Source organism: Podarcis melisellensis (genome assembly GCF_964234715.1).
Source record: "Podarcis melisellensis genome assembly, chromosome: 12".
Taxonomy (NCBI): domain Eukaryota; kingdom Metazoa; phylum Chordata; class Lepidosauria; order Squamata; family Lacertidae; genus Podarcis; species Podarcis melisellensis.
The window spans coordinates 12,166,203-12,194,156 of NC_138544.1; the positions used below are offsets into that span (position 1 = coordinate 12,166,203).

General features: G+C 39.8%; 1 protein-coding gene across 8 annotated transcripts in view; it reads left to right on the forward strand.

Moving 5' to 3' along the window:
* Positions 1-27,954, forward strand: part of MYRIP (myosin VIIA and Rab interacting protein) — a 148,169-nt gene that overhangs the window by 13,281 nt on the left and 106,934 nt on the right. For all 8 annotated transcript variants that reach the window (XM_081882943.1, XM_081882941.1, XM_081882940.1 and 5 more), the window contains exon 2: positions 7,978-8,128. In XM_081882943.1, coding sequence (XP_081739069.1) covers positions 8,019-8,128 — 110 coding nt within the window. In that variant the 5' untranslated portion in view covers positions 7,978-8,018. The remainder of the gene's footprint in view (positions 1-7,977; positions 8,129-27,954) is intronic.

A 27,954-nucleotide genomic window follows, 5' to 3' on the forward strand; every position in this document is an offset into this window, starting at 1 on the left:
AGACTAATGTTGTATTACTGCCAGCCTGGTGTTTGTTGCACATGCAGGCACTGCGATGTTGAGCACCACTGTACACCCCACATTCCAAGTGGCATTGTTGCAGTCAATTTCAGGGCCAGCTCTAATATGCAAATCATGAAGAAATATTACCTTTGAATATCTGCGGAGGGATTCACTACTACTTGGAATTTGTTCTTTCCACGTGGGACTTTAAAATGGCCTTTCAAATCCAGACTACTTCTCTACTCTGGGAACTGATTCCTTAGTACTAAACCATAGACCCACCTTCCATTTGCTGGCAAAAGAACTATGTTTAGTATTTGGGGAACTTCTGGAGCAAAGGCAAACACAACAACAAATGTATTAAATTGCTTCAGCTGAATAACTATTTTTAAAAAAGAATAAATAAAAGATGTGAACCAAAGGAGCTAAAATAGTTTATTATGGACTCAACTATACAGCTGCAAATAGAACGTTTTAAATGTGCTGCACAGTGCAATATACAAATGTGACACTAGATGATAACAGTGAGCTATGCAAAATTCAATGTCTTTTTCCAAACGCTTTTTAAAAAGCATTTTCACAGCGTTTTTTATATGTGTGTAGATTCCACCTATGTCTCAGATTTTATTATTCTTTGAAAATTTCAGCAACAAAAGTAATATTTAGTCTCCATTTGGCACTCTCTCAAGTGCTCAAAGCTTATAACAGCTGGTAAGCAATCTTTTTACTGCAGGCAGAAGGTGAAGCTGAGATACAGCAACTTGTCCAAAGCTGCCCAGGGGTTTATAGCTGAAAACAGTATTATAAGAATAATTTATTATTGGGGTATGCAGACTAGGGACTTCTGAGGGCATAGCTGCTGCTGCTCTTAGCTGCTGCATAGCATCACCTGTCTCTAATCCCTATTTTAAAAGGGACAAATCTGTGCTTGTACTTAGGCTGCTGTCCTGCACACATTTACTTGGGCTAAGTATCAGTAAACCAGTGAGGTTTTGCTGCATAAGATCAGGTCACGATTCTGCACACAGTTGCCATCATGTGAGTCCTGTTAATGTAAGTGGAAAATACAGATGGGTAATGAATAGTAAATGCCATTATTTAACAGGTGAGATGTAAACCAAGACACCCTATAATTAGCCATCAGGATCAATTTTAGTTATCAAAAAAGTAATGTTGACAGGGCTTGATCTACTGTCTCTTTTAAGAAAGATTTTTTGCCTGTTCCTATGGCACCTGAAATATTGTGTTAGAAATATAAAGATGATTTCCCCAAAACCATGATCAGTCCCAATAAAAATACAACCTGAAGTGTGTTTTCTCCTTAGAAAGAAGCTCTGAAACAATTTTGAGAGTCTCTTTGTTCTGCTGATGTTAACTCTTCTGTGATTCCCCATACCTGAGCAAGGGCGTGCACCCTCCTGAGTTGCTCTAGAGATAAGTCAGAATAAATCCAGATTCCAAACTGGTTTGAGGACATGCTCAAAAGGACAAAGAAACATTGCTTAAACTAAGCAGGTCTAAGTCTGGTTGGGTTGCCTTGTAGTTACATGATGAAATAAAGGCAAGCTAAGAATGTCACGGTTCAACAAATAAAACTTGCTTGTGTTGACTCCACTTCCATGCCCATGGCCGACTCTTCGCTTGTGGTGAATGGGATGGCTGATTTATCATTGCCAAAAGCAGAAAGTGAAGTTTTGCAAGTTAACTCCAGGTTTCTGTGGTTTATGAATTGGATAACTGGTTTCCCTTGAGAAGGCAAATGCCATGAAAGCAGTTGTCATGAGTAGTGTAAGGAACTTGTCTGAAATTGACACCGGTTCTAAACTGGTGGTTTCCCAGCATATCTTGAAATGCCAGTTCCATGCTGATTGGTTTGCTAAACAGCCTTTAGTGTAGAACTCTTATGTGCTGCACGAGATCCTGGGCGGCACGTTAAGGTCAGGTAGGATCCTGCTGGTCTTACTAGTTCTCTGTTTGAGCTATGATTTAACCCTAGAACCCACCCATCCCTCTCCTGTGTCTCTACACTGCTGGAGAAGGTCAGCAAAGTTGGAAAAAATGTGAAGTTTCAATCCAGGTTAATTCTCTGGGTCCAACTTTACATCAGGGATTTAAAGGGAAGGTACAAATAGTTTTTGATAGCGTCGGCATAATTTTGGAGGAATTCAAAATGCAACTGCTTTTGCAAGTTAAAAAAAGATATTTGTGCAAATAATAGGTTTTTAGAACAGTTGTTTGATAACGTTGTCCAACTGTTATAAAAAAAGTGGTATGGTATGGTTAGCTGATCTCTATAATAAAGAAAATGATGTTATGTTAATAAGGAACAATATGATATTTGTTGCTCTCTTTAACAGGGAGTTCTCAGTGAAAGCGCTGTCTCGTCTCGTGTTTATTTCATGTGACCATTTCAACAGGCAGTGTTTCATTCATGTGGCTGCTTAGTTAGATACTGCACATTTTTCTGTCTTGACTGCTAACACTATCAGCTTGTTTTCTTGGATAATTATACTCTTTTGAAAGTTCAGGTCTTAAGGAAAGAATTACGACATTTTCCTGAATTTTGCGTGCCACATTTTGCTGATAAAATAATGTGAAGCTATTTACCCAATAATTTTATTCATAGCACTTTTCTTAGGCTTCACATAAAGGTATGCAATCTTTGTAATAATAAAACTAAATGTTGCTTGCTTCTAGCCTCTAAAACAATCCCTGAAATTCGATCAATTGCTAAAATTACTTAGAACTGTTCCTGCCAATCCAGTGGTAGTAAATCTAAACAAAGAGTGGCGTACATTTTGGGGGATGGGGAAGCAACAACTAGCATGGATTTCTCAGGACCATCAGTGCTTTTGCAGCATAGTTCATATATCACCAGCAGTTACTTTGCTAGATTGTTTAGAATGAACAAAAATCATTATCACCAAAGCTCCCACCCTATGTGAATTGCAGGTGTTGGATGCATCCAGTTGGACTCAATTTAGTACACATCGAATCAATGAATGTCAATTTAAAAAAAAATACATATGAATGTGTATAAATATTTCGGGGCACTGAGCAGGTGCTCCAAGGATTGCCAACTCCCTCTGTGATTGTCAACTGTTTTTGCATTGTGGACATTATATCATTAGGTTCTGGGTTCCAATTCTAGTACAGTGGTACCTCGGGTTACAGCTGCTTCAGGTTACAGCTGCTTCAGGTTACAGACTCCCCTAACCCAGAAATAGTACCTTGGGTTAAGAACTTTGCTTCAGGGTGAGAACAGAAATTGCACGCTGGCGGCACGGCGGCAGCGGGAGGCCCCATTAGCTAAAGTGGTACCTCAGGTTAAGAACAGTTTCAGGTTAAGAACGGACTTCTGGAACGAATTAAGTTCTTAACCCGAGGTACCACTGTACTGTGAAGCTCTAATTCAACCCTTCATAGATGTAAGGAACAATTACTTGGTATTTCTTAAAGGGCTTATTCATTTAAGGGCTAAACAGGAATGAGAGGAAGTGTGGGTGGCCTCATGGTCAACCTGGCAAGAGCAGATAACAGTACTTCCTTTACAAGATGTCTTAATCTTATTGAAAATACGTTGACTTCCTTCAATTATAAATTTGCTTAGGCTGAAATTCAGTAGCAACTGTACTCATCATATTTATGGGGTGTTGCCTTAGCTCCAGTAGCTCAGACTTCTTTTCTGTGTCATAGCCATTAATGGCAATCCTGATGATCTGACTTTCCCCAAGTCCATGTATTGATCATCAACTCTTTACTGGCCAAATACTGCACCAGCAGCAGGTTGTTTTGGTAAAGCTTAATGACTATTTGCAGTTGCAAAGTTGTTCCGTGCTGTTCAGAAACCCCTGAGTCAATTACCTGTTTTTAATGTGTCTCTTCCAGTAAATTTGCCATTGCAAAACCTGGGAAACATTCTGCAGAATTAAGTCACAATGGTTTTGAAGTAGAATTAATACCTGTAAACTGTTTTGACATATTGGAATCAAAGGCTAGAAAAGTACATACACCTGTTGTTTTCTGCAAAACTACACTACATTTTATTATGTTGGCAGATCATGATCTTCTGCAGTGTTCCCCAACCTGATGCTCTCCAGATGCTTTGGCCTGAGTCAGAAACATCTGGAGGGCACCAGATAGGGGAAGTCTTGCCTTGTGGGTGGAGTCCAATGTGAGTTATTCAAGTGCAGTAGCAATAGTAAAGTGGTAGTATTAAGGTAGGAACTGCCTGTTTTCTCTGTGAAGCCATAATTGGCGTATTGGGACAAGTGATTTTTAACTTGGTCAGAAGTGATTCAGAGCTAAGGGTGAGCAGAGAAGATAGTCAGAATTGCAAATGACACTAAATCATTCAGGATAGTAAAAACTAAAAGGGATTGCAGAAAGCTCCAAAAGAATCTCTCTTGCCTGGGTGAATGAGCATTAACATTTACTTCAATGTAAGTATGTGCAAAGTCAGGGCATGTCTAGATTAACGTTCTGGAGAGTGTTCCTTTAGAGCTTCACTTCAGGAACTGGAGTTGTAGGAGCAAAGCAGCCAGATTAAAAGATTTCAAGAGAATTTAAGGGGCAAAGCAGTTATCCAGATTCCATTTCCTTCAGTTACTGGCAGCTAGCAGTGTTTTATAATATTTGAGTTTATCTGCAAACAAACAATTATTTTACAAATAAATAGGTAGAGTGTAGGTGAAGGAGGCACAGCTTGGAAGAGCAGGCAGCTGAATCCAGTGTCTCACATCAGATCTCCAGAGAGAGGCAGCTCCCTATTAAAATCTTACTGTCCTCCAAATGCTGAGGTCCTGCTTCTGGGCTTCCAAATAGGCATTTTGTTGGTCACTGTGAGAACAGGAAGCTGAATTAGGCATGCCAACTGGGCTCTTCTTATGTTTCCTTTTAAGTCTTTCCTCCCAAGCCATAATTGCCCTTAATTATTATTGACTCTTCCAGTGGCAGAGTTACCAAGGTACATATTTTGTTAGGGAAGCTACGCAGACCCTCCCAAGTGTCCCTGTTTTCCAGGGACAGTCCTTAATTTAAAGAAGCTGTCCCAGTTTCTGATTTGATCCTTTTTCTTAGGATGTCCCAATTTTCATTGGAGGAGTAATGTGACACCAACCCCTCGAGCCAAGGAGGATAAGTAACTATACAACCTTTAGAAGACATCCGAAGGCAGCCTTGTATGTTGTTGTTGTTTGGTCGTGTCTGACTCTTCGTGACCCCATGGACCAGAGCATGCCAGGCACTCCTGTCTTCCACTGCCTCCCGCAGTTTGGTCAAACTCATGCTGGTAGCTTCAAGAACACTGTCCAACCATCTCATCCTCTGTCGTCCCCTTCTCCAGTGCCCTCCATCTTTCCCAACATCAGGGTCTTTTCCAGGGAGTCTTCTCTTCTCATGAGGTGGCCAAAGTATTGGAGCCTCAGCTTCAGGATCTGTCCTTCCAGTGAGCACTCTGGGCTGATTTCCTTCAGAATGGATAGGTTTGATCTTCTTGCAGTCAGTCCATGGGATTCTCAAGAGTTTCCTCCAGCACCATAATTCAAAAGCATCAATTCTTCGGCGATCAGCCTTCTTTATGTTCCAGCTCTCACTTCCATACATAACTACTGGGAAAACCATATGCTTCCTGTATAGGGAAGATTTTTAATGTTTAATGTTTTATTATATGTTTTATATATGTTGGAAGCTGCTCAGTGTGGCTGGGGCAACTCAGTCAGATGGGTAGGGTATAAATACAGTACTACTACTACTACTACTGTTAAATAGGGTATGGTTGCAGGTACATGGCCAGTATGCTAGGAGACTTTTGAAAAAGATGACTCACTTATTCCCTCATATCCTAGCCCAGTGGTTCCCAGTTTGCTAAGTACTGCAGACTCCCTCTTTTTCAAAAGCCAAACTTCTGAAAATTTTGATACCACTGTGGTAGTTTTTGTTATGTGAATGGTGCCACAGACCCCCTGGGTGGGTTAAACAGACCCCCAATTGGGAACCACTGTCCTAGCCTATTAGCCATTTACCTCACATGATCAGCTCTGCATCTCATTATCTTCTGACCCATAAGCAACTGCATCAGTCCTGGTCTGGCCCTGCAAACATGAGCCGAAGCTGAATAATGTTCATGGAACTTAAATGATGATGGCTGGCAGAACTGTTGACCTAGGTGGACCAGATTATCTGGTCACTCCCATTTTCACCAGCTATAGTTAGTGTTTGCTTGATGTGTCTGTTCTTTTGTTTTCATGCTTTTTTGTGTGTAGATCTGATTCACAACAGTGGAGCACTGTATTGCCAGTAATATTGAAATTCACCCCCCCCCCCGCTAATTTCACTCATGGTGCCTTCTTCTGTTGGCTATGTACATAAATTAATAGCCAGTACTGTGGGGAAAATAAAAATGGGAACTGGGAATTTGGTTTGGTTTTTTTCCAGAGTAATTAAACAACTCATGCTCATTTCCATGTGTGTGTGTGTGCATTTTTACTGGAGTTGTGTGTGTTCATTAGTTCTAGCTTTATGGACAGGCTTATTATTGGATTGCCTTGAGGATCAAAGGCCAAGGCAGCACTACTCAAAGTGCTTGAGCAGTCTCGGTTTCTTGTTCAGAATTAAGTAGCTTTGATTACTTCTGTCCTCCAAATCTTGCATGTAATAACTTGCATTTGGCATCTAGAATCTGATTGTAAGGAAATTTCAAAGCCACTTTCCAAATGCAGCATTTCCTGTTTACTAACAGTAAACTCATTCTTCGAGTGAGGATCTCTTCATAGTTGAAACAGGTCCGTCCACCTGCAAGGCGGAGGTCTCAGTAGGCTTGGAGGAACCCCCAAATTGTGCGTTTGTTACACTTTAAAACTGCCCTTCATCTCAAAGGATTCAAGGTGGCATACAAATATTCAATAAAATACAACATGCATAAGTATTTAAATCACATGCCCGTAACTAAATAATAATTTCCAACAAAATATACAAGGTTTGCAGCTGGGTGATATTTTTTTTAAAGGATCCCCCCCCCCCAACACAAAAATGAAGACTGAGCATGCTTAGTGAATACAGAATGCTGATTGAGTTGGGCGGGAGTACAGTATAACAGAATATCTTGGGAAATGGTTGCCTATAATCCTGAACATAATCGTAACATTCTAGTTTTTTTATGGGAAGGTTTCTTGTTTTTGTTTTAGAGGGAGAGAGGAGCATTAGGCATTTTGAACTGTAACATTTCAGAAACAGATTCAGCAGGGCAATTCTAGACTGTGCCAGAACTCGGTTTCACAGTTAAAGTGGATTGGGAGCTTTTGCACAGCAAACCCTTTAGGCAAAAAGATTGGACTTTTTAGGATAAGCAAAATGGCAGGAAAATGCACTGGAAAGTGTCGGATAACACTCAATGCAATGCCATCTAAGCTTTCCGCAAAAAAATCAAGATGAATGCTCAATAAACAGGTTGTATGGAAGGGACCTTGGTGAGAACAAAAGAGGTTTAAAAAATATTGTCTTTGCCATACATTTTGCTCCCCACCCCCCATGCTGGCACACACCTCAAACTACTTTTTGCTCTTGGTATGAAAAAGGACAGTTATCTGTACCTTTTTACCCCACACCATGGGGAGAAAAGCAGCTTGAAGGGGCAAGAAAACAAAACGGCAGAGAAAGAGATGAGCATCTACCTGCCATTGCCATGCAAACATCTCTAAATTGCAGCTCCCTGAAACTGCTTTGAGGTACATTTTGTTTTGTTGATCAATCTGGTGAATATTTTCCCTGAGCTGGAAGTTGACATGCAGTTTGACTCGTAAGAACTGTAGGCCTGAGATGTACATTGATTCTACATATATAAAGAAGATTCACCCTCTTGTGAATTATACCAGTTTTTAAATGAGTATTCTTTTTTAATTTTTAGGAGCTCGGCTGGAGACCTGCAGTGAGTTTTTAGTTTTTACATTCTTTATTTTGTTTCCTTTTGTGGTTTAGGTTCCTTTTGTTAATTGATTGCACTGAAGATAGAACTAACCATGGGGAGGAAGCTAGACTTGTCTGGCTTGACTGATGATGAAGCAGAGCATGTCTTGCAGGTGGTCCAGCGAGATTTCACCCTCCGCAAGAAAGAAGAAGATAGACTGAGGTAAGACCCGTGAAAGTGGAACATGTAAGCATTTAGATAAGAAAATGCACCATCTGTAATCTGAATTCATTATATTTTGATGTGATTGAATTAAGAATCCAAAACTTCTGTTTTACAAAACTTAAGCAAATTTTTTAGTGGCAGGCGAGAATTCTACCACTGAACCACCAATGCAGTTTTTTAGTGGAAAGTGAGACTGACTTGGGGCACCTTGCTCTAGTTGGGGGAGGGAGGAGGGCAAGGTACTTGCTAGAGAAATCCCTCTGTAACTTGTTTGCATAATGTCTCATTAAGAGTATGGAGGTATATACTTGCTTGAGATGTGGCCAAGGCTGTGCATTCTGGTCAAGGTGTGGAAGATATTTGGTAGGCACCTGATACTTAGATTGGGCTATTCTGGATTCCTCTGATTCCTTGTAATAGTACCGTGCTCATTGCCAGAGGCGGAGCTAGTTGCTCCAGGCACCTGGAGCGGCGCACAGGCTGTGGACCTGGGGGCGGGGCTAGCCACCCGCAGGGAGCATCCCTCAGGGATGACACCCAGGGCGGATTGCACCCCCTGCACCCCCATTCCTCTGCCAGTGCTTATTGCTCAGAGCTTAGACAAAGGGCAAGAGTTCCAGAGAACCGAGGTTACAAATGCCCTGGCCTGTTATAACTATTTTGCTTCAGATAGTTATTTAAGCATAAAGTAATAAGTGAAATGATAGCCAATGAAGAACAATAAGGCAGGAAACCATAAGTTAAGCGATCTTCTCTATTAGTGGCTGTTAATACTCCTCATTCACTGTAGATTTCTACCAACCACCTAGCCTACCATTTATGTTAACTGAAAATTAAATTATAGTTACTTAATCAGAATTCATCATTTTTTTGTCCAGATGTGGAAGTCCACCTGAGAGATGAGAGCACTAAAACCATACCACCTTAATCTAAAACTCATTAATTGCCATGCCATTGCTACATACTTTCAATTTATGCAAGACTATTGCAACACTATCCATCTCCGTGTTAGAGATTGGCAATGAGCAACATTTCATATATTTCATTTGGTTGGTGGTTTAGAGCTGTGTTGAAAGAGCAAAACGTACTGTTGCCGTAACTGAAATTCCTTTGGTTCTTTTCTGCCAGTAGCACATGAAAATGTAGCTAATAACTCGGTTGAACTCTGTGGTAGGGCAATATTTCTAAAGCTTGTTTCTCAAATATGTTGTAAGGTCAGCTTTGGAGTGTTTTGATGAGCTGTCAACAGATTTGGAATATATTAAAACATGTGTTATGTTAATTAATGCAACATTTGAGTTTGGAACTTTAGATGTCACCGATGACATGAATTACTCCCACATGCCTCCTATATAATACTAGTTTATATTCAATCTACAGTAAGAAGCTGAAAGTGTTTCCTTTAAGCACTCCTTCTAGAGAAGGGGTGGGAATATTCCCATGGCTCTGTGTTTACCAAGTGACTCATTTCTGTGTCCATACATAAGATGCTTAATAGACAGAGGTGAGCTTAAAGAGGCTAGGAAAAAATGGACCTGGAACTGTTGTTTTGTACTTCCATTTGATGATAACCTGAAACAACAAGTTAGAATGATGGGCACCTTAACAACTTCACATTGGATGGCAGGATGTGGCAGCTGCTGATTACAATTGAGAGCAATTGTAGTTTTCATCATAATTCAGTGCCTAATCATATGCCAAAGAATAAGCGATGCACCTAGAAACAAGTCTGACACTATTTCATAGCAGTTCTGGCCCCACTTTTCATCACAACAGTAGTTCTTGGTTCTGGTTCTCACTGAATGGTGAGCTTGCGTCTGGCTTCTCCCACTTCAGACTGGGCAGGGGGAGCTCTCACAACTGAATTATAAAAAAAGGTATGCTAGAAAATCGGCAAGCCAGGAAGAAGCATTATTTGATTACAGTTGAAAAATTTGAATAGGGTTTTCCAAGGTTGGCCTCTAGAGGTTATCAGATGAATCTGTTGGCGCTTTGAAGTTTATGGTAAGACTATTTCATTGCTGTTGTTTACTGCAATATAAAATATAAATATTGCAATACTGTTGCTCTCCATCTTGAATACTGTATCAGATGTCCATTAAATATTTCTGGAATTTCGATTTTATTTCCACTATGCTCAGCAGAATTCCAGGTATACTGTGGAAAGTTGATTTGTATTGATCATTCAGATTATAGAATCAAAGATAATTGTAGAGTTGTAAGAGACCCTGGGGGTCATCTAGTCCAACCTTCTCCCATGCAGGAATCCTACCCACTGCCATTTCTGAGTGGGCTCAAACCAGCAACCTTCTGGTTACCAGCTAGATGCACTGACCCGCTGTGCCATCTGCTCCTGTATAGTATCTACATTATAATCTTATATCTGTGTTCCTGGTTCTTGAGAAAGGTGGGTTCCTGACTACAGGGGGAAATAGTTGAAAAACAGAAAAAAGGTAAAGAACAGAAAAGGGGTGAATTGGAAGCAGGCAGTAGGTAGCAGGAGACTATTCTATTATTTCACTTATTGGAACATTGTGCATTCAGTACCAGTATAGTATTCTGTCAGAAGAAACAACAGAAAATCCCATAAAGGCTGAATCAAAACCACATGTTTCTACATGCCCAGAACATCAGGTTGTGTAAACTAATACAATGTTTGCCCAAAACATTTTGAAGTTTGTTCTACGATCTCTTGAGTTAACCTGGTTTAAGTTTGTAGGTCAACACCCTATCCGCTAGACAAATTAATAATTATTGCTTAGCTCACAGGATGTGGCATACTATGAGATAATGAGTAGCTGGAATGTAAAATCAATATTTAATTATGGATATCTTGTGTATTCAGAAGCTGGGCCTGATAGCCTTATAGGAGGAGTATTATTCACTTTCCTAGGCCGGTAACACAAATGAGATTATGTAAGATACGTTTTCTTGACTTACGCATTGGAGACCTTTGATATAACATTTTGGAAATAGGATTCCGGGCCAGATGGACCAGGTTCCACTAAAGTCCCTATGTTCCATTTATTTCAATGGGACTTGTTTCCGAAAAACAAGGGAAGAATCATGCCTTGGATTGTAGCCCCTCTCTAACATATGGATTTATTTCTGTGTTTTATGAAGGTCAGGGGTATTGTTTGGAGGAGTTTGCTGAGTGCGGCTGTTGCCTTTGTTCTTTTGTATCTTTATTTTAGATTTTGTTGTGATTTATGTGGAAATTTTTCGGTTTGGTTTGTATGTATGTATGTGTATATATATATATATATATATATATATATATATATATGTTTAATTTATTGCTTATGACCACTTTTGTTACGTTGTAGTGATGTATTTTTTCATGTTGCAAGCTGCCTTGCGTGTGCTTTGAACTGTGGAAAGGCAGCATACAAATAAGATTATGTATTCACATGCATCCTTTAAATAAATAAAATAAATGTTATGCATTAGAGGGCTACAACCAAAGGTTCGCATTGCCTTCTTTACCATCACAATGTTTCTTGCCTCCTCAGGCCTCTTCCTTCTGGTGGCCTTTCCCCAACTAATCATCCTGCCATAGCTCTCCCTTGGCTTTCTGCCTTTTAAGGCACAGGCCGCCTCCTCTCATAAACTGGGTTGCAATTTTTTTGTTGCCTACAAGATGTTCCAGATCAGGAAGGGTCAAACCAGATTAGCACAGGACTTAAATATTTTAAGGAAATGTAGGGCTGCATCAAGGGATTGTTTCTGTTTATTATGCACTTTGTGTTCCCATTTAGCATTTTTATGTTGTGAACCTCCCTGTGATCTTTGGATTAAGGGCAATATACAAATTTAATAAATAAGGAGCCTGGAAGACGTGGCACCACAACCTTGTATTACATCTGTTTCTGGTGACTGATGGGACCCGTCACCTTCCTAGTTTCTATAGCAATAAAGAGCTAATCTCAAAGAGGAAGGAAAACCTTTACGAACAAAAATTATGGAAATTCTCATTAATGCTTTTACAGAGCTTTTATTAACATCGCAATCTCTAGGCAGATCTGCATAGGGCAGCTGCAGCTAGGTCTAATTTTGTTTGGATGCTTGTTCTAGTCTATAGTGCTCAATAGCAGGTCTGAACGAAAAGGCTCCAGCAATGGTGCTCTGATTTTTGGAGCTCCAAATCCCATTATATCCTGTATTGATGCTTTACTTTTCCACTCTGGCAAACGCTCTTAGCAGGCCAAATTTATGTCTTTGACACGATGCAGCTACATTTCCTTATGCACTGATGCCTATGCTAACTGGGGTCCATAGACTAGGTATCCAAACAGAAACACTCATCAAATCTGTAAACGAACTTCTGAATTGTTTCCATTCTTTATCTTACGAAGAAGCAGAATTATTGAAGACCTATAGCAATCAGCTATATGACATACACTTTTCAGTGAGACAAGCTCCAAAAATTTAAAATGCTGTTTTCCCTTTTTAACTTCCCTCCGAGAATCCTCAGTGTAAAATGTTAAGTATTAGACACATTATTATTGACCCATTTTCTCTGAACCTCCCCTCCTACTGGGGATGCATGACAAGGAGGATCTTATGCAACAAAAAATGTGTTCAGCCCATTTTTCACTCCTATACATTATTGATTGTTGTATAATAAAAAATGGACGTTCCACAAAACAGGATGAATATTTGAAAAAAACCAACAACCCAGCATAGTAGAAGACAGCACATCATCATCATCATCATATTTATTTTTAAAATACATTTTTTATTTCATGAGCTGGGCTGCTGGAACAAGGAAGGTGGAGAGGAGGAAAAACCAGGAGGGAGGATACTATAGGCTTGGCCCTTGAATAAACTGAGCTAGCAAGTGTTCAGAGGCAACCTGCTCCTCTGTTCTAAGTGTAAGATGGAAGAACAGATTATAGGGTATCATCTATCTATCTATCTATCTATCTATCTATCTATCTATCTATCTATCATCTATCCTGTCTTGCACATGGCTTTAAGCCCCAGCGCCCTTTTCTCTTTAAATACATTAAGCACTGATTGCATCTCCATTGTCAGAAAACAGCTACATTTTTAAAACATCCCCTCTGCTTTGCTTCTTACAATGGTTTACATCTGATTTTCGTATCCTCTTTCCTTTCAGAAAATTTTCCACAAATGGCTCGCGCCCCCCCGTTTTTTGGGTCTGTGTAATCTTCCTTCATCCTCCACGCTCTAATTTAGTTAGATCCTTGTGCCAAGGATCACCAGAGTTCGAACCATGAGTCCAATTTCAAAAGCAGGATGGAATCCTGGGATGTATCACATAGTAGGACTTACATGTGGGTCGATATGGTTAGGATTGTGCTTTGGGGCCATGAAGGGAGACAAATGGTATGCACAATGAACAAGAGCATATTTTCCATTTCTCTTCCACAGAGTCTATCAGAAATTGTAATCCTTTGTCTGATATCACAATCAGGTGTCCCTTTCTGATAAATGAAGAACTCCGTCTTCTTAATGCAGTTACTTTTGTTGGGGGAGCATTCTGCACATACTTATAATGATTCTATTATTTATTTCTGCTTAAGAATTATTTTCCATAGATGCACTAATTGACCTTAGGCTAGCCGCTGATTGCAATGCCACAGTGCCCCCCCCCCCGTTTTAAAATGGGACATATATCCTCAGAATGCATAAACTGGTTCACACATGATGTTATGCCAAACCATGGCTTAGTGGAAATGCATGAGTGTGAGGATTCCAAGGAAGGAGATTGTGGTTTGTGGCATGTGGTTTGCCTCACTCCAGACAAACCATGGATTGCAAACCCCCAACCAAAACTTGCTTACGGCTTGTACTCACAGCTACAGTTGTGCTGGTAGAGATTCTTTGGGCTGTTTACTTTCGTAGAGGTTAAGTTCAGTAAAGCTTAAGTTGTGTAGAACTGATATTTCTCCTTTTCTGCAACAAGTTCCAGTATGAAAGATACATGAAACAGGTTTGAGACAATAGCTGCACCTAGATTTCTTTATACAAACTAAAAAATTTATTGAACTGCTGTTTCCTAAGATCCCATGATCAAAGAATTCCAGGGTGTTTCAGCTTCCATGATTTCTCTTTCCTGACCATAGATAATACCACTGCTGTTTATCCTGGGGTGAAATGAAATGAGTCAGGAATTTCTAATCTTGCCAAATAAGGTTGCTTCCCATCTCCTGTGAAAAGTATTTTATGTAAGATGTCTGAAACTGAGAAATAAGATCTCTAAGAGACCCTGCATATTCTGAGAAAGAGAAGCTAAGAAAACTGCGAATGTTGAACATATACAACTTCTGTGTGAGCTTGATAATTTCATGAATGTTGTGCTTGGCTGTAATGACCTTTGCCCCATGTTTTAAATGCCTAGTTTTCAGTCTGCAAAGCGTTCTTGATCCGTTATAATTAGTTGTTTTCCCCCAAATCTTTCTTAAATCATAATACCCAAAGCATGAGATATTACTTAGTATAAGACCTAAAGAAACCAAGTGAATGAGTTTTCCAGTTTACAATATCACATTTGCATAGAATTCTCTGGAATAGTTCTTCTAGCTCCAAAACTCTAGAAAATTGAATGACTGTAGTCTTTTCTTTTTTCTTTTTAATCAACTTCACATATAGAAAGGGGCAATACGGAAATGGCATATACTTCATGGGTTTTCTCCCCTGACGCAGTTGTTCCTTTTACAGCAAACTTATTAAAAGGAACATAAGAATTCATGCATATCTGCACATCTCTAAATGCTATTATTTGATATGTTGCACCAAACATGGTAGTGTTCGGAAGCACTGGGTTCCGGAGGTAAATTCTATTTAATTGCACAGCAATGGAACAAAACAAAACAAAACAGCAGTTAGAACCAGCATGTTTTTGGTTCCAAGAAAACAAAATTATTTCAGTCACTGTCTCTTGAGCCAAATATTATTACATTGCCCTCATATAAACAAACCTACCATTTTGCTCTTTCCTCTTCTGTAATTTTAAATTAGATTAAGCAACATTAGATGAAGAACAACACATTTTACATGTGTGAAATTAATTTATTTTTGAGTTAGTGCTGTTAATCAGAATGTTATAAAACACTTAACAGAATAAAGCATTAAATTCTCTCTTCATTGACCATGTCTGGATATTTGTATCTCAGCTTAATATTTACATCCACCTCACTTGGGCAAATCAGTATTTCTCAGCCTATCCTAATTCACAGGGCTCGTATGAGGCAAAATCTGAAAATCATGGAGGAAGGGTAGGAATAGGATAACTTTCAAAGGAGTCTTGAGCAGCTGCTTCAGTACATAATGGGACAATATCTCCCCCACCCCACCCCACCCCAATTTCCTTCACCCATTGCTGAGCAGAGTAGAGCAGAAACATTATCTCTGCACAACAGCAAGTTGCAATGGGGGAGATTTATTTTTGTTTGTGAGAATGTCTCCCAAGTGATGAATTAAGTTAGCGGAGTCCCAAGGGGAATGTGTGATTGTCACAGACAGCAGCAGACTCATCAGAACGATGCTGTCAAGCCCCCTGGGTAATTTTAATGCAAGAGTTTGGCGAGATTTCGATCTGTGGCCTGTGACTATTGGGAAGAAGAAGAAGAGTTTGGATTTGATATCCTGCTTTATCACTACCCGAAGGAGTCTCAAAGCAGCTAACATTCTCCTTTCCCTTTCTCCCCCACAACAAACACTTTGTGAGGTGAGTGGGGCTGAGAGACTTCAAAGAAGTGTGACTATCCCAAGGTCACCCAGCAGCTGCATGTGGAGGAGCAGAGACACGAACCCGGTTCACCAGATTACAAGTCTACCACTCTTAAACACTAGACCACACTGACTCTCAGGGAAAGAAGCAACTGGCAACAGCAACCAGAACGGAATCATACTATATATGCAGTGCACAACCTTGTTATTACCAACGTACAGCTTCCGGGTCATGTTGCCAGCATGGCGAACCAGAGCAGCACACGGAAACACCGTTTACCTTCCTCCCAGAGTGGTACCTATTTATCTACTTGCACTTCAACGTGCTTTTGAACTGCTAGGCACCTCTTAGACTATGTATTTGTCCTAGCTGAAGTTCGCCGTGATGTGCTCCTTAACAGAGCTATGACGAGTGCCAATGACTGCTGAACAGATCACCAATTAATATGTTCCACGATGGCTGTCAAGATTATACCTAAACACACGCTTCAAGGAAGGAAACCAAGGCACAAAATCAACGCTCAAGCCCTTCAAGATCCTATTAAGCAGGATTGCTTCCAAACAACTCTTAAGGACCATCTGCTTTCGGAGTCCCCTGATAACATCAAGGAACACTGGACCAAGCTAAAAACATCCATTATTGTAGCCTGTGAATAAACTATTGGGTACCAAACCAAGAAACACCAGGACTGGTTTAATGAGAATGATAGTGAGATTGAACACATTATTGACAAGAAAAGGAAGGCCTTTCAGAGCTGGCAAAGAGATAGAAAGTGCATCACTAAGAAAAAAAGTATGCCAACACTAAGGATTAGCTTCAAAAAGAACCAGAGAACTAAAGAATACCTAGTGGATAAAAAAGCTCAAGGGATCCAGCACTTAGCCAACACTCATGATGATGCAAATAACTTATTTAAAGTCACAAAGACCATCTATGGGCCAATAAATCATGGCATACGCCCCCTGTGCCTAAATAGATGGTACCACACTTCTGAAACATAAAGAAGCTATTGCATTGTGCTGGAAAGAACATTACCAGCATCTCCTTAAGCACAACTCCCCCGTAGCTGCTGAGGTCCTCTCATAAATTCTGCAGAAACAAATTAGAAATGAGCTTGCAGTACCTCCAAATCCGGGACAGTTGTGTACAGGAACTTACAAGAACAAGCAGTAAGAACATATAAGAAAAGAAGAAATGTATTATTATTGGAATTAGCCTCATAGGTTATACACCGTACATATGAATTGTATATGTTGCACATACTGGGCTAGACCTTTACGATAGGAAATAACCAGTAAATTTTTCAGTTATTATTATTCAGCCTGTTGCGCTTTGTGTATGGTGCACTGAAAGAAGCATAGATCACCAGTGTCAAAGCAATGATTTTTCAACATCAACTTTGTGGGACTGGTCATGTTATTCAGATACCTGATTATCGCCTTCCAAAGCAAGTAATCTATTCCAAACTTAAAAACGGAAAGTGTAATGCTGGTGGTCAACAAAAGAGGTTTAAAGACTCTCTCAAGGCAAATCTTAAAAAATGTAGTATAAACACTGACAGTTGGGAAACACTGGCCTGCAAGTGCTTCAGTTGGAGAACAGGCTTTCCCAAAAGTGTCATGGGCTTTGAAGATGCTCGAACTGAGGACAAAAGGGAGAAACATGCTAAGAGGAAGGCATGTTTGGCAAACACCATGATCAACTCCTGTCCGGAAACCTATGTTCCCACTGTAGAAGGATGTGTGGATCCAGAATTGGCCTCCACAGTCACCTACAGACACACTGTTAAGACTGTGTTCATGGAAGACAATCTTACTTGGCTACAAGTGATCGCCAAAGAAGAAGAAATCTTGAGAAGCAGCTTGAGGTTCTCTTAAAATCCCTGTTCTTTCCTTGCTTCAAACAAAACCAAATGTTTTCATCTCCTTTTGTTTTCAGAGGCCAAAGAAAATGATGAAAGCAGGATGAGTGGAGGCAAGGACAAGTGCAGGGCAGAGAAGGCAGTGCATTAATATGTGAAATAGGGCAGAAGAAATAAAATAGAACTGTGGACGGCCCCTGAAAAGAAAAGGGAACAGCTGGACTATGACAGAAAGAAGGGATGGTGAAAACCAAGGGCAGTAAGGAATGCTGGTGATGTACAGATATAATTCTGGCCAGAAGCAGGTGCACTTATAACTTGAAATACATAGATATGGCACGACACCCTACACAGCACCTCCTGATTCAGATATAGCTGTGCATCATTAACTTACTGATTATACCATGCTCCAAATCCCAGTGATTTCGTATAGCTGTAGGAAACAGAATGGACTTTTATAGGACCCCACAGTTCAAAAGCCATGGGATTGAGGAACAGCCCCCTAGTGCTGCTTTCTGGCAATGACCCTGTAGGTAGGAGCAGAGCATTATCTCCCTCCCAACCCAGAGTCCTCCCAGAAGGGCACTATGGCCAGTGCTTAGTGCAGTCAGATATAATTTCCACCTTGGGCCCTTCACCTTGGGCCTATATTTACCTGGACTGGCATTTTGAAACTTGCTTCTCCTGGCTGCACATCACTCCCTGGCTCCCATTCTCTGACACCAGATTGGAGCCAAGCACAGCTTCATTGGCCTGGAAGATCTGAGCCTGTTAGCATAAATATTTTATCTGTTTATTCCAAGCCATTTGGCAAGACTGCAGCATTCAATTCCTAATATCAGCTGTTTAAAATTGTTTAATGGCAATCAGCAAAACACGCACATGCTGCTCTTCCAGGGGACAGGAGAAGGAAACAACTGTGCACAATTCTGTTTTATTTAGTTCTGTTCATAAACGAATGCACCTATTGGCCCGATCCAACAGGCTCTTATGTACTTTTCCATTGCCCTCTGAAGTGAGGCGCCTTCTGCACTCATTTGCCCCCACCTGTGTGATTTTGCACGAGTAGAAAGCCTGAAGGTGGGGTTTTAAAAATCGCTTACTTAACCTAATGTGTAATATGTATCGAGGACATCTGGCAAGACCCCTTTCCATCTGTGTTACATGAAAAGCTTTCAGCTTGAAATTCCAGAAGCAACCCATGTACCCCTTCCTACCTGTAGCACATCTGCTTCACCATTAAGCTATATCTTATTTGTAAAATAAGTCCAGGAACTCTTGGTATCCCTGAAACGTTTGAATGTTCTATGAGTTGGCTGGTTCCAGTACCCTGTGGTTTTTCCATGGTGTCTTCAGTGTTTCAAATAGTGGACAATATAAGTATAGGTATAAAGAAACCCTGTTCAGATCATTGGCATTATTTCGCTTTTCCCATACTTTTATGCAATAGAGGCGCTGTGGTCTAAACCACTGAGCCTAGGGCTTGCCAATCGGAATGTTGGTGTTTCGAATCCCCACGATGGGGTGAGCTCCTGTTGTTCGGTCCCCACTTCTGCCAACCTAGCAGTTTGAAAGCACGTCAAAGTGCAAGTAGATAAATAGGTACCGCTCCGGCAGGAAGGTAGACAGCGTTTCCATGCTCTGCTCTGGTTCGCCAGAAGTGGCTTAGTCATGCTGGCCACATGACCTGGAAGCTGTACGCCGGCTCCCTCGGCCTATAAAGCGAGATGAGCGCGCAACCCCAGAGTCGTCTGCAACTGAACCTAATGGTCAGGTGTACCTTTACCTTTACGTTTGGTTGTCCTTTTCAGTGTTTCCCTCTCAATTTATCTTTGTTTAGAACTATATTTTTCTAGGGCTGAAAGCATTAATCAGATTAATTTCTAGATTAATCAAACCAGTTTATATCAGATCAAAAATGTTGCTTTTAATTGGATTTTTAATTGGATTTAATGAGCATTGTTTTCCCATGGATGGATGTGTAGCAATGATGGAATTACTATAAATTATCTGTGACAGACACTCCTCCTCACCCCATGGCTGAACCAATTTGAACACCCCTTGGAAAGGGATTTGCATTCCCCCCCCATTTATTTTCAGGGTACAACCCCTGCCCCCCTACAACACTGCCTAGCTGTTTTAATGGTACTTTTTATTGCTGTTTTAAAAGTTAGCGTCTGGTTATATAGCTCCATTTCTCACAGTTGGAGAGCAGATGTACCCTTTAAAAAGAAACAGGCTGAACATGTCAAGGTGATACCCACAGTGCAGCTATTGATCTACTGAAAAACTACACTCACATTTGTGCTGGCACAATATATTGTGAGCAGGAGTGAGAAGTGGGAAATTGATTTGCATTTTACTAAGTGATGTCATCAAGGCTCTTTGTTTGCAGGTCCTGTGTTCTTTAACTAGGCAGATTGGCCTTCTTTAGTGCCTCCTATTAAATCTTAAAGTTTTGGAGGCATTTCCTCTGGAATCGCCCTCGGTATTTATAGCTTATCTGGAACTGAAATTAAACTTCTTGGGATATGACAGTATGGTATTGTTTGTCCCAGACGATAACCTCCTAAGATTCCAAGGTAAAGTTAACATTTCCATGGACAACTTCTATCCTCTAGTAGTAAATTAGGAAATAAGTACAAATGTACATTTTTATTTACCTGCAAGTGAAAAACAGTACTCTGACAAATTCAGTATGCATGATAGTGGGCATTTTAAAAATAGTTTGACAAGTGTCAAGCTGTCTGTTGGAATTAGGGTCTGCTGCCCTCCCGCTTTGATGCAAGCTAGGAACATATTTTTTGAAATAAAGAAATAAACCCAATGGTTTTGGCGTCAGTCCCAAGTTGCGAAGAAAACAAAGAGTAGACTGTGCATTTGATTCCTATATTCAATGAAGTTATAAACTGTTTTATATATAGAGGCTCATCTTGTAAATTCCAGTTCTTTTCTCTGTCTTGAAGTTTAAATATTTTGTAATTTAAACAAACATAAAGAGAATTACTTGGCTGATGCTCGTTGAACCTCAACAACCTCAAAATTCCTGTTAATTTTTAATCTCATTTTCTTTTAGGACAGTAACATTGTTGCCTGCTGTTGATGGTGGTACTTCTGGGTCTTTTGTTGTCGCTTGGGGCTCAGGGGTCTCAGTGGCATGGAGTGCCTTCCATCAGCTTCCTTCCTTCCTTCCTTCCTTCCTTCCTTCCTTCCTTCCTTCCTTCCTTCCTTCCTTCCTTCCTTCCTCTAGCTTCTGTTGTCTGTGCTCTGGTAACCTCTAAGTTGGATTACTGCAATGCATTATTCACAGGACTGTCTCTAAAGATGGTTCAGAAACTTCAGCTGGTGCAGAAATCAGTGGCCAGGTTGTTCAGGGCAAGAAAGTTCAAGCATATTACACCGATCCAGGTCCGACTGCACTGCCTACAATTATCATCATCTGAGGCCTTTATTCATGCGCTTCTTTGTACTTTTGTCCTTCCGGGCTCTGGTGCTTTTATGCTTTACATTTTTTATTCTTTATTTTACTTCTTTTTGTCATGTTTGCACTTTTTAACAAAATCAGTAAAATATTAAAGGTTAAATATACGTTATCAGATATTATACTGGTTGATCTCCCATAATTCTTCTCTAGCTAGCTCACCTCCCTGAGCACCTCCGTAGGATCTTGGCCAAGTCCTGATTGGCAGTGCTTTAAGCTACCTCATTGAATATTTGTTTTGAATTTCTTAGAAGCCTGCTGTCACAATCAGCTGTTGCAACCTGTTTTTAAAGTTTTTGTATCTTTAACATACATAGATTTCAGCCGTGTCTTATGAACTTGACGCAAACAAAGCAAAACGAAACACCGGAGTGACATGCCCACAAACTGATTTTTTTTTCAAGTAATGAAGTTCTTGCCCTGTTTTCAGTTCATAAATTCTTTTGTGACTTGGCAACACGTTCTGTCTGTGCCCAAAGGATTTCCTCTTTCCTGACTTGCAGCTCTAAAAGAAAAAGGGCCCTTCCATTGTTTTGTATTTGTTTGTTCTAAAACGTAGTAACCAGGCAAAAAAGCTTGCAAGAGTACATATACAGAACACTGATATAATTCAATGTATGTGTATGCTGTGGCGGATAGGCTGGGGATGTCCAAATTATGGACCTGATCAAGTCTCCTTTCATCTGCCTTTCTCCCCTCTTGCAGCTTTCCATTATCCTTTTTTTTTTGTAGTTGCCTCAGGGATTTGAGATAGCCCTGGCCCCTTCTCCCTGTATCACTTTTGTCATTGGGAGATCAGTGCCATGGGTATTATTAGGGGATGTCCCAGAGTGACCATGGTCTTTTGCTCAGGCGCTTGTTCTTTTGCCTCTTCCCCATTGTATTTTTTGCAGGATGGCTGGTGACACTATAATGCATAGTGCTGGTATCCCAGGTGGACTCTACACACATATTAAAAAATGCTGTGAAAATGCTTTATTTTAAAACGTTTTGAAAAAATACATTGACTTTTGCATAGCTCACTTTCGCCCTCTAATGTCACATTTGTATATTGCACTTTACAACACATGTAAAACATTTTATTTGTATGTGAGTCCCCAGTCACCCAGCATCTTAATTTGCTTTCCATTTTCAACACAGATAGTGCTGACTTGTGGTTGCTGGATATTGTGTGAGGATATCATTGACTGGTGACGAGAGTGATACATGCAGTCGCTGGGTGAGGAATATGGGTGAGAGAGATGGGGGTTACATTAGATGGTGGAGCAAGGCTTGTTTTAGTGTACATAAGCAGCATCTCTTGCCAAAAGATTATGGGTGGGGTGGAGGGACCAATCCACATATCCCGAATATCCTCTTGGCAAACCATAGCCCAGAATAAGTCTTAACAGTAAGAGCCAGCACTTGTTTTTCTCTTCTGAAAGTTGACCTAAATATGCATCATGATATATCAATGCAGCACATGCAAATTTATGCCATTGCCCTGTGCCCTAGTCTTTTAAGTACATAGCTTTGGCCCTGGTGAGTGCCTTATGAGAATACATGACAAGTGAGCCATTCTTTTCCATTAGTAATAACAGATATTTTCTAGTAAATAAGCTGATTTAGCTATTGTACTAGTACAGAACCTCCAGTCTTCTAGATGATGTTGGACTACACCTCCTATCATTCCTGTATGGGGGTGATGGGAGTTGGAGTCCAACAACATCTGAAAGGCCACAGTTTCCCCCCGGGGAAGGGCAAAAGGCAGGCAGGATGGTCTTTCCTCAGAAACTCACTTCTGTTGTGCTAGCTTCAGCATTGGGGGCGAGGAGAAACAGAAGAAATTGTTTTTGTCTATATGAAAATGGAAATCTGAACCCAAGGTAGCGTTTTCCCTGTTCCCAAGCAGGTCTCTATTGCTACATTCACTTTTATTTCATCTCTCCTATGGCTTGATGTGCAGCTGAAACTGGTTCAACAGCTCCGTTGACAAAGTGAGCCAGGAAGTACAGTCTATTTGTCTGAGTGCGCTGTTTTTGCCAAACTGACAGAAGTGAATAAAAATCATATTTGTCATTAAGTTAGTAGCTATGAGTCTCAGTACACGTTCACATGGAGCTAAGCTACTATATAGGATTCTTCTTACAGACGCCCAGTTTTTTTAACTGAAAAAGTGGTGCTTCCTGGATGTGTGACATCCTAATATATATTATTCATAAGGACTATATTGGTTTTCTTAAAAGATAATTGTCTTTAGACAGGAAAGTAAGACTCCTCCATTTATCACGGAAGCGTTTTAAGGATTTTGGAACCATCCTTCTTACTATAGACATGAATAAAATACTGTTGGTGGCATGACCTCTCAGTTGCTTCAATTATATATTTCCCCCTCTTTTGTGGCACATCATACTCTTGTATCCTGTCGTACGAAAAATGTATTTTGTATTGCAGAGACATAACTACATAAAAGTTCAAGGACAGCAGCCAAACTCAGGATAAAAAGGAGCAGATTAATTACTGTGGTGTGTGTTTGCAATGGCAACAGGTCTCAAAGTCAGATACAAAGTGATTTCTCCACTCTGGAGCCATTACTTGTAATGTCCATAAGCTGTCGTCAGGATAAAGTGATGTGGAGCCTCTGCAGTATGTGGTGCTATATATTAAGACCCGTGTGTAGAGTTCACAATACAGATTTTGTTTGTAGTGGTCCTCTTGTGGAGGCCATTTTCTGTACAGGGGTCCATAGTGTCGAGTCAGTTCTTATCCACCTCATGCTATCTTTAAAACTGCTCAGGTTAACAGTGGGTGCCTCTAGTCTGTAAATATTTTGTGGAAGGGATTCAAGCACAGACTGTAAATTTAGGCTTGCTGGAATTGAAGTGGATTAAAGCACTAAGCTGCCCTAGCACAATGAATCCGCTTTTAAAAAGAAACAGACCTATTGTGTTTTGGAAAATGCATTTAAAAACATGCTATGAACAAATTATTAATGAGAAGACATATACTGTAAACACCCCACTGGTAAGGCAGTATAAACCACCCCACAAAAGAAATCAGAGCAGATGCTCAGTAAAGACCAGTCATAGTCTAACCTCCATGTAAGCTTTGTGCAAGCAAATCAGGATGAATGCTCAATATAAACAGGACATCTGGAGAAGGCGGTGTTTTTCTTTTTGCTTTCCGATAGACATTCTTTTTCTCATTACCAAGTAGCTGGGTACCACAATTATGTGTCATCACATTCCACTGACATTATCTCTTAATTAACCTTACTAGATCTTATTAATGAGTCTTATTTAATATCAAAAATTGGGGATGTGTGCAAGGGTTGTTTTTCTTTTGCCAGTAATAGGTAAGGTCCCTTGACACTTAATTCAATCTCCTTTAATTAAAGTATTGATTTAGTTGTTTGAATTCTTTAAGGCACTTTGCAACCTTTAGATGACATTGAGCTGCATTTCTAATGAGTTTTATAAGAGAGCTTCTTGATAGTTTAACAATTCATCACATCATAGATGTACAGCTGTTGCCAGCTTGATTTAAAGCCCTGTTGGGACATATTCACACAATCAAGAGCTGAATCCTGTGCATAACTGAAGGTGCATGGCTTACCAGAAGCTGAATTGGCTAAGACCAAGAAGGTTTTTCCAGTATCTACCACCTTAATCATCCTGTCCTCCCCTCCCAATAGATGCTTCATAACTGCACAAGGGTAAATTTGCAGTCTTCCTCTGAAAACTCTCTGTAACAAAAAAAGACTTCATATTTTGCAAGCGTTCTCAGAGAAGGTTCAGGAAAAGCCAGCAAAGTATGAGGAGAGTTGGGAAAATATAAAAGGTATGATATCCCCATGCTATTAATTCTCAAATTCTTGTGATGATTTGCCTATCTAGTGAATCGTTTTTCACGGTTATTAATGATTTCATCAACTTTATCTAATGTGTTTTAACAGAATGCATAATACTACTACTACTACTAATAATAATAATTTATTTATACCCCGCCCATCTAGCTGGGTTTCCCCAGCCACTCTGGGCAGCTCCCAACCGAGTATTAAAAACACAATACAGCATTAAACATTAAAAACTTCCCTAAACAGGGCTGCCTTCAGATGTATCTTGCAAAAGGAGTATCTTGCAATTTCTGGAGATTACATATCATAGTTTCTATAAAGATTATATACACTTCCTGAACTGAAGGGCAGAAATAAAATATTTGCTTAATTCAAATAGCGCTTGTTACAATAATTAATGGATTGTCTAATATTTAAACAGGTAGCCGACTTGTTTTACATCTTTCTTGCATTCATTTTGGCGAGCCTATCCTTTGAATTGTCAGAAGAGGACTGCCTAGCATGCTTATGTTTTGCTGAGAGCATGATAAGATATTATGTATGTCTTGCCCTCTAATAGATCTCAGGTTATGCTTTACAACTCTCCCCTCCCCCACCACATCTCTGGGTTTCTCCTTTGCAGAGATTCACGTTTTCTGTATCTTACAGTCATCATATGGGATTATATCTAAAAGACTTATGAGGTTGAAATCCTCTACACACTTTCCTGGAAGTAAGTTGTATTGAAGTCAGCAGGACTTACTTCTGAGTAGGCATGCCTAGGAAAGATGCTGCACTTCTTCCCTTTGGCTACAATCCATGCACACAGGATAGAAAACTGTGCACCCAGTAGAGGAACCAAATGCACTATGGCTTGCCGCCTTCTTTGTAAAAAACCTTTCTATGGAGTCACATAAATGCAAGGCAGCAAGTCATAATCTTTCTGATTATTTTGAAGATGTTTAAAATATCTGGTATGGTCTTCTTTGGCGATCACTTGTGGCCAAGTAAGATTGTCTTCCATGAACACGGTATCTGGTATGGTAGACTCTGTTCAAGTATTTCGAAGGCCAAATGGAAATTTCCATAGAAAAGGTCATCAGTGAGGGGTGGGAGAAGAGACTTGGCAATTCTGAGTTGAACACATTTCCCACAGGAACAAAATGGCATGACAAAACCTGTGAGATTTTTTGCACATTCACGGTTCGTTTCTTGGGCATTTAATATGTTTACAGAACTGATCAGAAACAAAGCAGATGCTTTCTGGCTTCTCACAAAGACAGCAACATATGACTATTTCCACACCTCTCAGTAACTGAATTTGAGATTGCAGTCATTATTAGTAATGGAAAACCCTACTAAAAGGGACATCAAGGAATGTTTGATGCAGGCTTTCTTACCATCACATTTTGTAAGCCCAAATATAATTAAAAAGTAAAATTACTTAGAAATCCAGTGTTTCCGGTGATGATCCCCCCCACTTGACTTCTCTTTACTTAATTATAAACAGAATATGTTGCTAATATTATTAATTTATGGTGCTGTTCTTAATTTACAAAGTATCCAAAGTAGTGTAAATAAAACTGTGGAGAAATAATTGGCTTAGCATGTCCAAATCAGGGCTCATGGTTAAGCCCACCATGAACTGTAACCAAGAACAAACCAAGGGAAGAAATAGCTTAACCATGATTCAATGAGCTCTGGATCAAACAACTTAGCTCAGCATGGCATGGAAGCAGAAAGGACCAAGAAGAAGCAAAGCAACTGTAGGCTTGTCTCTGGGAGCTACATACCGTATGTCTTCACACAAAGCCAGGGTTTGGCTTAGTGTGACATGCACACCAGGCCAATGGCTGATATACCTCCTTTATTAAATTCAGGTGTTAGTAATATCACTGATTTGTTTATAAGGGTTATGTACATCTCTCTGGAGAGCTCCTAGGCTAGATGTTCTTTCCCACCTTTTGTATCTCGTCCCAAACATTTCAACAGTACTAACTCCCACAGTATTGAATGGGGCTTACTTCCAGATAAACGTTTTTGGGATTTCAGCCTTACATTGTAAGAATTACATTGATTGAAATAGTTTATAATCACATCTTTTTATCTCTCTTCCTGTTATTCCTAACAAAAAGGCTCCTGGTTTTTTAACAAACGTATATTTAAACATCTTTTTCAATTCGTTGTATATCATTTCCCAGAAACCCTTTACCTTCTTACATTCCCACCTTCTTTTTCTTTACATTTCCAACACTTATTACATGTTTTATACATTTTTGCTAACTTTACAGGTGTAATAAACTATTTCAATATGCAGTTACAGCGGCAATAATACTAAGGGCCCAAAAATGGAAACAAGAGGAACTATTGACCTTGACTGAGTGGAGAATGAAACTTATGGATTATGCAGAATTGGATAAAATGACTGGAAAAATTAGATATCAGAAAGATCACAAATTCATTGAGAACTGGGGAAAGTTTACGGAATATCTGAAAACTGTATGTGATGAACAGACAACGCTAGTGGGTTTTAAAGAGGCTTTGTGATAAACCAAGGTATATTGTAAGAAAGAAACTGAGATGGAAGGTTATTATCAAATCGGCAATACTACATAGAAAATGTGTAAAGATATGAAAAATGGATGATTGAAGGAGATACTGGTGGAAGTTCAAAAACTGTAAATTGGTAAACATGGTTGTCAAAATTATTTGTTAAAGAAAAACTTAATAAAAATTTATATATATATATATAAAAAGAAGAATTACATTGATTATTAGCTTTTATTTTAAACTGTGCCTTGGGCACTTTGCAAAAAAAGGCAAAATATAGATGTAGTAAGTAAACAAATGACAACAACATCAAATAAACATCTTTTATTGTATATTCAGTTTTCATGTCAACCCCTTATATGTAAGAGATCACATTATGCTGCAGTCAAGCTAATTTCTTACTACTTCCTGAAATATG